This window comes from Rattus norvegicus, chromosome 1 (genome assembly GCF_036323735.1).
Source record: "Rattus norvegicus strain BN/NHsdMcwi chromosome 1, GRCr8, whole genome shotgun sequence".
Classification (NCBI taxonomy): Eukaryota; Metazoa; Chordata; class Mammalia; order Rodentia; family Muridae; genus Rattus; species Rattus norvegicus.
Window position 1 is genome coordinate 103,358,910 of NC_086019.1, and position 12,220 is coordinate 103,371,129.

At 51.4% G+C, this 12,220-nt stretch overlaps 2 protein-coding genes across 3 annotated transcripts; both read left to right on the forward strand.

The window, feature by feature from the left end:
• Positions 1 to 364: 364 nt before the first annotated feature.
• On the forward strand, positions 365 to 5,277 carry Klk12 (kallikrein related-peptidase 12). 2 transcript variants are annotated; one of them, XM_063261762.1, is made up of 6 exons: positions 365 to 470; positions 666 to 721; positions 1,159 to 1,318; positions 2,395 to 2,651; positions 3,547 to 3,680; positions 4,936 to 5,277. In XM_063261762.1, the coding sequence occupies exons 2-6, from the start codon at positions 685 to 687 to the stop codon at positions 5,089 to 5,091; spliced, it is 744 nt and encodes a 247-aa protein (XP_063117832.1). In that variant the 5' UTR covers positions 365 to 470; positions 666 to 684; the 3' UTR covers positions 5,092 to 5,277. The 2 variants fall into 2 exon arrangements, with proteins under 2 accessions (XP_063117832.1, NP_001100978.2); NM_001107508.2 differs by having other exon boundaries at positions 418 to 550.
• Positions 5,278 to 6,380: 1,103 nt separating this feature from the next.
• On the forward strand, positions 6,381 to 10,921 carry Klk11 (kallikrein related-peptidase 11). Its single transcript, NM_001106252.1, has 6 exons — positions 6,381 to 6,559; positions 8,188 to 8,262; positions 8,589 to 8,745; positions 9,210 to 9,475; positions 10,018 to 10,154; positions 10,476 to 10,921. Exons 1-6 carry the CDS (start codon positions 6,508 to 6,510, stop codon positions 10,626 to 10,628), a joined length of 840 nt encoding a protein of 279 aa, NP_001099722.1. The 5' UTR covers positions 6,381 to 6,507; the 3' UTR covers positions 10,629 to 10,921.
• Positions 10,922 to 12,220: the final 1,299 nt, after the last annotated feature.

A 12,220-nucleotide genomic window follows, 5' to 3' on the forward strand; every position in this document is an offset into this window, starting at 1 on the left:
CTCCTGGCCTCTGTTCTTCCACCCCGGGCTCTCTCTGCTTTCAGTCCCCCACTGAGCCCTCATACCCTGTACTCAGCCTCTTTCTTCTGCCCTCCCAGGGTCAGGGTGTTCTAGGGCCCCACCCTCCCAGCGCATTCCTCCCAAGAGTGGGGATTAGAATCCAGGTCCACAGACATCTTGAGTCATTGTCCCCTGAGCCCATCCCCTGGGCCACTGCGGGTGGGGTGGGGGGTAGTCGAGCTGGGTCTTCATAGAGCTGCAAAGCTCAATTATGTGTCATCCGTGTGCATAGAGTTCCTGCAGGATTAGAGCCATGCCCCACCCTGTCTTCCTTGTCCTCTTCCACCCCACCACCACCACACGGAAATCCGAGGAGCTGACACAAAGGGATCAGGTGGGGCATCCTGTGTGACCGGTGGACAGTAGGAGAAGTGACTCTCAAGGCGGCCGGCATTTGAAAGGGCTGGAAGGTAGGTGAACCAGAAGATAGCAGAGCGAGACAGATAGACAGGCTGGGCAGGTGACAAACCATCGAAGACCTGGCAAACAGGTGAGAAGATGGAAACCATGAAGGAGTGGCCTGGGGGGACAAGGGGCAGAGAAAAGAGAGCAAAGATGAGGGGCACAGGAGAGAGTGATTTCAGATAACCCAACTTTCCTGGCAGACCCTGGAGGCAGTCCACCATGAAGCTCAACATTCTCTTGCTCCTGTGTGTTGTAGGTGAGTTTTCTGATTGGTGGTTGGGGGGACGAGGGAGGGTGTGGGGGTGTGGGAAGGGATGGAGGAGGAGTGGTGGCAGCCCTTGGACTGGGTCCTTCCCCCATGATAATATTTTATACCACCCTTCTGAAACTGGTGCTGACGGTGGGTCACAGGGCAACCCTACTTAGTTGTCTCCCTGTATCCGTGGGTCTGTGAACCGTCCAGCCTTCTCTGCTACTTCTCATCTCCCATCTTTTTGTGCATTTTGTTTTGTTTTCCTGAAACCCGTGACAGATCTCCTGCCTCGGCCTCCTGAGTGCTGGGATATCAAGCACACACCACCGCACACCTTCAGCCTTCATCTCTTCACCTTTCCCCTTCCTGTACCTTGCCTCCTTCTCCCACCCACAATCTTCGTGTCTAACCCCACTTCTCTGGTCCACACCCCACCGCAGGCCTCAGTCAGGCAGACAGGGAGAAGATCTATAATGGCGTTGAGTGTGTGAAGAACTCACAGCCTTGGCAGGTGGGGCTGTTCCATGGCAAATACCTGCGCTGTGGTGGTGTCCTCGTGGACCGCAAGTGGGTCCTTACGGCTGCTCACTGCAGTGGCAAGTAAGCAGCCTGAATGGGCCCTCCTCAGGTTAGAGGGGCAGAACTTCCTGCAGTAGAGTTGGGTGTTGCCAGGTGGGACGAGGTGCGCAGAGGGTGGAGGACCTGGATGGCGCCTCTGTTCCTTTCCCATTTCCTTCTGTGCGCTTCTCTTTCCTACAGTGTTTATCACCAGCCCCAGGCATTCGCTAACCCCAGCTAGACTCAGAGTGTCACTGAACTTGAGTCACAGCCTGTCCCCCCCTAAGAAGCCAAGTTCAGCCACCCTTCCTTGAGAAGCCTATTAAAACAAATTAAAAACAGAAAGATTAACTCAACATGGCCACATTGGGAAGGGCACAAAGCAATTCAGTGCTCCCCTCCACTCCACCTTTGGGGTCCCTCCGTGAGACTGAGGTGTAAATAGAGGGCTAATGTCCTGCATGTCTATGCAGTCCACAATGTGATCCTACCCAACCATTGACCCGACGAGTTCTTAGAACTGTGTGATATTTTTTCAGGGGAGATGTTACCTCTTGGCTGGCACCTTTTTCTTCTCCCAGCATGAAGTTCCTAGGAAGGAGATTGCCATTTCTTTGGGGTCCATTGTTCCAATAATCTGATAGATGGGTTGAGAGACACTAGTGTCTCTTTAGAATGCCTTCATTTTGTCTGTTGGTGGTGCAAACCTTTAAGTAGACAAAATACCAACTACATAACCCCTGAGCTATCTCCCCAGACCCCAGATGACCCATTTTCTAGGTCTTGACATCATTGTGAAAGGGGAGCCTAGGTGCTAAGAGACCAAGAGGATCCGTGCAGGACAGAGAGGTGGTGTCCTTCTTATCCATTGCTCAGTGAACAGCCCTGGCATAACTGCTGGTGATGGCTATGGGGATAAATTTGGCAGCTGGTATATTGAGGACACCCCTGCCCTAAGACAAGAGCAGCAGAGAGAGATGGGGGCTGTGGAGGTAGAAGACTAAGGCAACATACATCGATGATGGGGGACAGAGACCCAGAGACAAAGACAGAGAGACAGAAACAGAAAGTGGTAAGGGGCGACCTATCTGCCACTCACTAACCAACCACACCCTCAGGTACATGGTGCGCCTTGGGGAACACAGTCTCTCCAAGCTGGATTTGACGGAACAGTTGAGACTCACCACCTTCTCCATAACACACCCCAGCTACCATGGTGCCTATCAGAACCATGAGCATGATCTTCGACTCCTACGGCTGAACAGACCCATCAGCTTGACCTATGCTGTCCGGCCCGTGGCCCTGCCCAGTTCCTGTGCACCCACTGGGGCCAAGTGTCATATATCAGGATGGGGTACTACAAACAAGCCGTGGGGTAAGAGGGGTGAGAGATGTAGGGTAAGAGATCAAGTCATTCACTTCAGAGAGAGCATGGGGTTAATCATCAGGGTCAAGGGTAGGTCATGGTAGGTGGGAGTCTTTAGAGTCACAAAAGTTAAGAGATTGAATATGGAGTCAGAAGACAGGGGTTAGAGTTGTGACCAGAGATCAGAGTAGCACCAGGGTTGTCAGGACATCATGGGTAATGGGTTCAGGCACTAGAGGTCTATATAAGGCTGATATCATCGGGCCTCAAATTCCAGGTTCTCCAGAGGCTTCAGTAAAAGGGTTGCAAGTTCAAGGCCAGCCTTGGGTAGAGAATGAGAGCCCATCTCAAAATACAAAATGAAAACGTTTATAGATGTGGCTCAATGGTAGATCCTCTGCCTAGACTTCTCAATTGAGTGTCTGGGCTTAGTCTCCACTAGGGGTGGGACACTGAGGTCCCTGAATCACAATCTGGTCAGAATCTTTCTCATGTCTGCATTTGGAAGTCATAAGGATTTGGGCTAGGGTTTCTGCGTCATGGAATCTGAAGTCAAATGACCCAAGATCAGAAGACTTTTTTTTTTTTTTCAGTTGAGGTGAAGTGAAAGTCTGGAAGATGCAGAACTGAGGTCTGAGGTTAAACTGAAACTCGGGACATGGATTCAGGAGATGGGAGATGAGAGTGAGGCTGAGATTGAGAGCGAATGAGGTCAAAGGTCAAGGGACCAGGCCTATGACCTTGGGACAAGGGTCACTGTGAAACTGAGTCACGAAACTCGGAGTGTTTAGGAGGCAGTGGAGTTGAGGGGAGGGGTACGAATTTGGATGGAATGTCTGTGGGAAGAACGTAGCCTCAAAGGAGGGATCTCAGAGGGCCCTAAATCATCTATCTTCATCTCCAGACCCATTCCCAGATCGGCTCCAGTGCCTCGACCTCTCCATTGTCTCTAACGAGACGTGCCGGGCCGTATTTCCTGGAAGAGTGACAGAGAACATGTTGTGTGCAGGTGGAGAAGCCGGAAAGGATGCCTGTCAGGTGAATCCACTCAGGGTGGTGACCATGGCCTGGGACAGAAAGTAGGAAAGGAAGACATAGCCTTGGGTGGGGCAGGGGAGGAAGCTGAAGAAGGACACCAAGGTAGATGGCTGAGGTGTAAGGCGTTTATTAATAGAGTTCTTAGTGTCATGGACAGGTAGACAGACAGAGGCAACAACATGGCAAGAGCTGGGGAGTGTTCAGGCCCCAGCACCAGAGACAGAGAGCATGATAGGACCCTGAGGAGGAATCAGAGTCCATATGGCATATAAAAATGTCTTTTTATACCTTTCTGAGAGTGAGTTAAGTTTCACAGCAAGGCCTTGCAGGCAGGCTCTCTGGAGGCAGGCAGGGGGCACAGGAGCAGCAGGGATGGCCACCAATAGTCGCGTTGATGTAAACTCACTTCCCAGGCCAGGGATCCTGGCACCTGGGACTCTTAGCTAGGGGCTGGAAGACAGTACCTGCACAATGGCTATTGGTGTCCATGAGAGGTGAAGAGGAAGGTTGCTGCCAAGTATTACGGCTTGAGCCACAGCTGGATTCTGACCTCACACTCTTACAGAAGTGAGGAAAAACAGGAAGAGACCCAGACCCAGGAGGTGGGAGGTGAAGTAATGAGGAGAAGAGGACTGGGGGAAGGCAGACTCGCCTGAGGAAGGGAGAGGCAGGGATTAGGAGAGAGGGGTCAGAATGGAAGACCAGGAGAGGGAGGAAAAGGGACAAAAGGTTGACAAGAGGGAAGGACAAACAGACAAGCAGTAGAGGGCAGAGAACTAGCCAGGAGTGGATATGACAGGGCCCCTTCAAGGGTACTCCAAGGCTTCCCTACCACTAATTGGGCTTACCCACATGGGAAGGGGGAGGGAGAGGGAGGGGGAGGGGGAGGGGGAGGGGGGAGGGAGAGAGATTGGATGAAGAAGGTCATAAAATCAGCAGATCATGTCAACGTGTGATCAGATGTTCCTGATCTCTTGGATATCCTAAAAGAGGCCAGTGTCATAGGGCCCAGAGACCAACCAATTTTCTCAAAGCACTCTCTTCTATTATATATACCAGCCCTCCTCTCCTGGGGTTGGGCACGGAAGATAGCATTCTCTTTCCTTATTGGCCAGAACCCGGTCAGGTGGTAGACATCTTCCTTCCTATTGGCTAGCTATTATCACGTTCTTCCTGTGAGCTAGCTGTGCTCCTTTCTCCTGGGACCTGGCTTGGAGCCACTTTCTTTAATATCAGTCTTATTTCTGTCTTTTAGGGTGACTCTGGAGGCCCCCTGGTGTGTGGAGGGGTTCTTCAAGGTCTGGTTTCCTGGGGATCTGTTGGGCCTTGTGGTCAAAAAGGCATCCCAGGGGTCTACACCAAGGTCTGCAAATACACGGACTGGATCAGAGTAGTCATCAGGAACAACTAACTGGTTCCCTCGGTCTGCATGCAGCTCTGCTTAGGGCCACTCCGACCCTCGGAGCACCAATGTCTGTCCCCTCGCCACTCCAAGCTCCCACCCTTTGAGCTTAGAACCTCTTGAAACCTTGGTTGTATCTATGGCAGTGGAGAGGGGGCTGTACAACTGTCTGGAATAAAAGTTATACAAACAGGGGAAGGGACTGCACCTGCCTGTTTAATATCTGATATAAGACTGGAGGAAACCAGAAAGGGTGGGGGTTTGTGCTGGACTTGGATGCATATGTCTGTGATCTCAGTACTCTGAAGAGAGAGGTGAGGAGGATCAGGAGTTCAAGGCCGTTCTGGGTTTTGTGAGACCCTCTTGCAAAAACAAACAGCCCAGCAGTAATGGTGGAGGTCTTTAGTCCCAGCACTTGGCAGGCTGATCTCTGAGTTTGAGACCAACCTTGTCTACAGAGTGAGCTGTAGGCCAGCCAGAGCTACATAGTGAAAATCTGTTTTAAAATCAAAGGTGTGGGTCTTTAATAATAATAATAATAATAATAATAATAATAATAATAATAATAAATCTATTATATATTATTAGAATTATATTATATTTTTTTTCGTGTATGGGTATTTTGCCTGCATGTATGTCTCTGAGCCACATGTATGCAGTGCCCACCAAAGCCAGAAGAAGACATTGGATTTGGAGCCCCTGGGACTGAAATCACACACGATTGTAAACCACTGTGTGAGCACTGGGAATTGTATCAAGGTCCTCTAAAGAGAGCAGCCAGTGCTCTTAACTGCCATACCAGCTCTCCAGCCTCAGCTTTCGGCCTTCTTGTGAACTGGACATAAATGACCAGAGTTGGGGTGGTATTATGCCTGTATGAATACTGTACTATTCATCCGTTCTATCTGATATGGCATGCCAGTATGCTTTATTGTGTCGGAGATGGTCCAAGGTTAATCTGGAGATGAAAAAACCCAGCTACAGTGGTTGGTTATTCCCACCCCACTGGTCCTGTCTCCACATTCTCTTCAGAAGACAGAAAAGAGGGCCTTGCTAAAAACATGCCTAAGAGGGGACTTGGTGTGCTGGGGACCCGGTATACTGACCCAAAAACAGAAGGATGGTAGCCTTTCCCAGAATCCTCCTGGCATTTTGTCCCCCACTCCACCCCAAGGCAAGGCTGGCACCCCCCCCCCCATGTCACAGAGTAGGGAACTGAATTTCCCGGGGGTGGAGTCACCTGTGGCATGTACAGTCACCTGGTTAGGAAGAGGCAGAGCCCATAGTGTTTGAGGCCAAGGTAGGCTGCTGGCAGAAGCCAGGCCTACCCCGCCTTGCCCCACATCTAGTTGGGTAGAAAGGCGGAAAGGGCCTACAGAAGAAAGATCTGAATGAAAACATAAGCTGGGAGAGCTGAGCTAGCTAATGAGGAGGCCCAGGAGGCTGAAGAGTGACTGGAAATTATCTACAGAACCCAGTAAGTGCCGGAGGCCTGGGCAGTGGAGACCCGGGGCGGGGGAAGGGTCAGCAGAGAAAGGAGGCCCACATAGGAGCCCTGGGGCCCCTGGCACACCCGCTGAGGTTTCTCTCTCCTTTCTTGAGCCATGGCTGCCACAGGCCCTGACCTGCCTCCCCCACCGTCCTGTCCTGCCCCTTCACCTAGCAAGCAGCCCCACCTCTGTGACGCCCCAGATTACCCCCCTTCTCTCTTTGGAAAGGAGAAGGGAGGACCCAAAGGAGGCCAAGAGGCCCACTGGGCTGTGAGGAGGGAAAGGCATGCCGGAGAAGAGACAGTCACAGAGACCTTAGAGAGAAGGAGACAGAGGCTGGCACAGTGGGAGACCTAGAAAGGGATGGTACAGGACAAAATGCTGAGACAAGAGGAAATGAGGATCCAAAGGCATGCAAGGACAGAAGCCTAGAGACAAAGAGACCAAAATCACACACACAGAGGGGAGAGAGGGATGTGGGGGGCCTAAAACTCCGAGAACTACTGGAAAGAAAAGGGTATACCTACAAGAAGAGGCCGCCATGGGGAAGAGAGGGGTTCAGCCAGGTGACATCCTGGCTTCCACACAACCCTCTCCCAGGGTAATAAGGCAGGACTAGAAGCTCAGTCATCTCAGCCCCCCCTTACAGGGGCCAACCCCCTGCCTGCCTGCCCGCCAGCCTGCCTTTTCACTGGGTGCTCAGACCCAGCCGGATGCAGCTGCCAACCGCACCCTTTGGAGTCCCCATTCCCAAAGCCCAGGAATGAATCCAGAAGAGAAGAGAAGGTTCCCCCACTCCACCCGCACCCCTGCCCCCACCTGCACCTATTCCAGGAGACTGCCATCCTAGAAACTAGGCCTCCTGTTCCAGGATGCATTTCCCCCTCCGATCTGTCCTTGGACAATGGGAAGGGACTTGAAGCTACACTCAACTTCTCTCTGTATCTCACACCTCCAAACTGCTGCCCCCAAACTCAATGACCTCTGTCCCTTTCGGTGGCTAAGTCCTGCCCTCCTCTCCTAACCCCACCAGCCAGGGCAGCTGTAGGCACCCGCTGTCCCTTAGCCAACCACACCCAGTCTTGTCCGGCTGTCCTTCACAGGAGTTCAGCAAGGTGGAGGGAGGGATTTCACTGGTTGTGGACAGACCCCATGGGTCCCTAATACTCTGCCTGTTGAGACATATAAAATGAGGTCCTTTCCCAGTAGGCAACCCCTTCCTCTTGCCCTTCTATTTGTGGGGCTCCCAGTGGTAGAACAAGCCAGGAACTCGTGTGAGGAAGAAGAACAATATTCTCTAAGACTTTTCCAGGGGTCTTCCTTCTCCACTGGAAGAGTTTAAACTGAGTGAGACAGGAGCCTTGCTCAACAAAGTCCCTCCCAGCAGCTTTGCTGTTCTCAATACCCAGGAAGCTGCCAGCCTAGATCCGAGCCTCTGCCCAAGGCCACTCTAGAAGCAGAAGGCTTTTCTTACAGGCTTGGGAACTTGTGTGAGAACCAGGAGGTTCCCCTGGGGGAAAGAGGCGGGTGGTCAGAGAGGCAGAGAAACCCAAGTGAAGGAAATGGCTTTCCAATTGCCTCTTAAAAGTGATTAAGTCTTTCTCCTTGTCCCCAGGGGAACCTGGAGCCCGTCCTGCTTTACTCCAGGCCATGATGATTCTCCGATTCATTGCACTTGCTCTGGTAACAGGTACAGTGGGGCGTAGAGGGAAGTATGAGGCCTCCCTCTCCAATTTCTAAGTCTCCCCTATAACTACGGTGACCCCTGCTTAGAGATCACCTCCATGAACTAGTCTGAGCTATACCAAGCATCATCAAGTGGGTATAAGAGGAGGAATGAGGGGGTAGGGTCCCTTCAAAATCTTAGGACATCCCCTAATGACCTGGAGTCTTATGCCAGTGCGTGCCAGCTGGGAATGAAAGCACCTACCCTTTTGATCCTCCCATTCCCATATCTGGGGTCCTTCTACCAGCCTACCTCCTCTTATGCTTGCACCTCATCTTTTCCCCCTTCAGGGCACGTAGGGGGAGAGACGAGGATCATCAAGGGTTATGAGTGCAGGCCTCACTCCCAGCCATGGCAGGTGGCCCTTTTTCAGAAGACACGGCTTCTCTGTGGGGCAACCCTCATCGCCCCCAAATGGCTCCTGACAGCAGCCCACTGCCGCAAGCCGTGGGTGCGGGGGCTGGGGCGGGGCAGGGCGGGGCTGGGAGGGGGCTGGAGATGGAGAGATGGATGGAGATAGGGGCTGGGGCTAGGGAGAACATGTGGAGGGTGGCAGCAGTGGGTGGAGGGATTGGGTATGGAGTGGTGTTAGCATGGATGATGGGGGTGTGACCAAGACTGGAGAGGATGAAGTAGTATTAGTATGTGTAATGGTGGTCTAGCTGGTCTGAAGATGAAGGGGTGGGGGATGGAGGGGCATTCATTTTATGATGAGGATCTAGTTGGGTTGATGATAAAGGGATGAGGTGGTCTTGGAATGGCTGATGGCCTTAGGATGAGGATGCAGGGTGAGTGGTGCTGGAAGTTGGATGGGTCTGGGTGTTCACAAGGTACAATTCATCATCTCTCCCTCCCCACCCCTGCCCTGTCCCCCTACCTTTCTACCTCTGACCACATCTCTCCCACCTCAGCCATTACGTGATCCTCCTTGGGGAGCACAATCTGGAGAAGACGGATGGCTGTGAGCAGAGGCGAATGGCCACTGAGTCCTTCCCGCACCCCGGCTTCAACAACAGCCTCCCCAACAAAGACCACCGGAATGACATAATGCTCGTGAAGATGTCGTCTCCCGCCTTCATTACCCGAGCTGTGCGACCACTCACCCTGTCCTCACTCTGCGTCACTGCAGGCACCAGCTGCCTCATTTCCGGATGGGGCACCACGTCCAGCCCCCAGTGTAGGGGCTCCTGAGGGAAACGTGATCAGGGTGGGAGATGGGATGTGGGGAAAGGAGACCAGAAATCTTCAGAGAGAAAAATCAAGAGGCTTGGTTACCTGGGGCTGTCAGGAGAGGGATGAGCTAAAAGGAAAATGAGAAATTCACTTTTGGGCCTCAAGACTGAGACATGTGTGAGACAGGTGCAAGACAGACAGGTGTGAGACAGGTGCAAGACAGGTGTGAGGGGACAGGTGTAAGATCATTGTGATTCCCAAATCTATAACTTTCTAGCTGTGGGATCTAAAGCAGGTGGCTTTACCTCTCTGAAGTCTTTTTTTTTTTTCTAAAAAAGAATAATCATATCCACCTACGGGGTTGGGGGCATCAGAGATAGGACATAGGGAGCAAGCAGTGGGAAGAATTTACTCATAGCATTGCTGTTGCTACAGTTAAAAGCATAAATATGGGTAAAGGCAAGGATTATCTGAGTCGTTGGCTACTGTGGTGGGGTTAGAAAATCAGGTGACCGCTGCTCACACCCTCCACTGCTGTCCCCACAGTGCGCCTGCCTCATTCCTTGCGATGTGCCAATGTCTCCATCATCGGACACAAGGAGTGTGAGAGGGCCTACCCGGGGAACATCACGGACACCATGCTGTGTGCCAGTGTTCGGAAAGAGGGCAAGGACTCCTGTCAGGTCAGCAGGCAGGGGCTGGGTCTCCAGCCATACACTCATTCCAACCTCCGGCACATCTTTACTGATATCCCCAGCCCTGACTGCAGCCATATCCAACCCTGCCTCCCCATGTTCACCCTCATTTCCAGCTCCGTCACCCATGAAGAACCTCTGAACCTTAACCCCATCTATCTTCTCACCCAGAATCCCACCTTCATCTCCCAGCCTCTCACTGTCCCACTGTCAACGTCTTCCTTCTCCTCCCTGCCGCCTTCACCACCGTCCTCACCCCCATCCCAAACACCCCACTTGGCTCTAACAGGTTGTCTCCTCTCGTGCCAGGGTGACTCTGGAGGCCCCCTGGTCTGTAATGGATCTCTCCAAGGCATCATCTCCTGGGGTCAGGACCCATGTGCTGTCACCAGGAAGCCTGGTGTCTACACAAAAGTCTGCAAATACTTTGACTGGATCCACGAGGTTATGAGAAACAATTAGAAGGACCCTGCTTACCACCACCCAACCCCTCCAACCTCTTTTTAATGCTTCGACTTCTGTTCATCCTTCCCTAAGGAGTCCTCAGCTGGGACCCTTGCATGTATCTCTCCGACCTACCACGAATATGATCAACCAGGGGCTTGTTGGAATCAAATCCTGACTTGAACTAAATTGTGACTCTGGACATGATCATCACTAGTTTTGTTCGTCTGGTTGGTTTTTGTTGTTTTGTTCCCAGCTTTGAAGACCGTCCCTGGCATATTCCAGTGTTTCAATAAATATTTGTTAAATATAAATGATTCTGTTGAGTGCCAACTGCATATTAATCCTGGTCCAGAGGGCTCATAAATGTCGTATGTGTATGAGAGTTTGTCTGCATACTTGTTTGTATGCCGTATGTCCAGATATCTGAGGAGTCCAGAAAAGGACGTCAGATTCCCTGGCCACCATATGAGTGCTAGGAACCAAACCCTGGTCCCCAGCAAATGCAGTGAATCCTCTGAACTGCTGATCATCTCTCCAGCGCCCCCAAAGACCTTTTAAATATTACTAATCAATGGAATACTCACAAATCTCTAAGGAGATTGATCCTATTTTTCTACCCACTTGACAGACATGAAAGTGGGCACAGACCGGTGAAGGCACTTGCTTACAGCCACACGGCTGAGACCTGGAAGACCAGAGAATTTAAAAGCCCAGTGACTCTTAGCTATCAGCGTGATGCCCCATTAAAGCTCTGTTCACTTTCTTTTTATGTTACATCTAAAATATTTTTAGTTTTAGTTTAGTTTTGTTTTCCATTTGTTTAAACTCATTCATTTTTTTTAGGGGTGGGCAGGGAGAGGTTCATGCCATGGTGCACATGTGGAAGTCAGAGAGCAAATTGCAGGGGTCAGTTCTCTCCTTCCACCATGTGGGATCCAAGGATCAAACACAGGTTGTTAGGCAAGCATCCTTGCCCACCAAGCCACCTTGATGGCTAGGCAGGACAAAAACCACACTCAGTTTGTCTCTTTGCATGAAAAATTGCACACGCGCAAGCGTGATCACAGTGAGTGTGTCCTCACGCATAGAGTAAGAGTTCGTAAAGGAGGCTACCATCATTTTCCAACTGCCAGATTCAGTTCACTTAGGTCAGCGTTGACGGGCATCTGTCAGCCAAAATGAAGTCAATGGACTCAAAAGCAGGAGGAAATTCCTGTCATCTTTACCACATTTTCAATGCTCTGTAGCTCTAAGTAGCTGGTGGGCTGGTACAACGTAATCTCTGGAGCAAAAATCTGGACAGGGCTGAGCCAAAGCAACCTCTGCAGTTAATACAGTTCTCGACAGACAAGATGCCTCAGATAACACAGGTTCTAAGGGAGAGATCGCTGGAACTAGAGAGAATAGTCTCTAGTTGTTAGGTGGACTTGCTTGCTGTGTGACCTCTTATGAGTCACAGCCCTCTCTGAGCCTCCCATTCCTCACCCAAAATGAGGGTGTCAGCCAAGGTGATGTGGCCTGTCCCTCGAGGTGATTCATTAGCTCGTGTCACCTGAAAAAGACACACGGGAAGGGTGCAAGGTGATCACACAAGGGCTTAGTGCAAA

Excerpts from the sequence above, each read along its gene's own strand:
- Klk12 (XM_063261762.1), top strand. The coding sequence starts at position 685 with ATGAAGCTCAACATTCTCTTGCTCCTGTGTGTTGTAG. Across the intron at positions 1,319-2,394 it reads GCTGCTCACTGCAGTGGCAA|GTACATGGTGCGCCTTGGGG; the intron begins GTAAGCAGCCTG and ends CCACACCCTCAG. Across the intron at positions 2,652-3,546 it reads TACTACAAACAAGCCGTGGG|ACCCATTCCCAGATCGGCTC; the intron begins GTAAGAGGGGTG and ends CTTCATCTCCAG.
- Klk11 (NM_001106252.1), top strand. The coding sequence starts at position 6,508 with ATGAGGAGGCCCAGGAGGCTGAAGAGTGACTGGAAATTATCTACAGAA. Across the intron at positions 6,560-8,187 it reads GAAATTATCTACAGAACCCA|GGGAACCTGGAGCCCGTCCT; the intron begins GTAAGTGCCGGA and ends CCTTGTCCCCAG. Across the intron at positions 8,263-8,588 it reads TGCACTTGCTCTGGTAACAG|GGCACGTAGGGGGAGAGACG; the intron begins GTACAGTGGGGC and ends TTCCCCCTTCAG.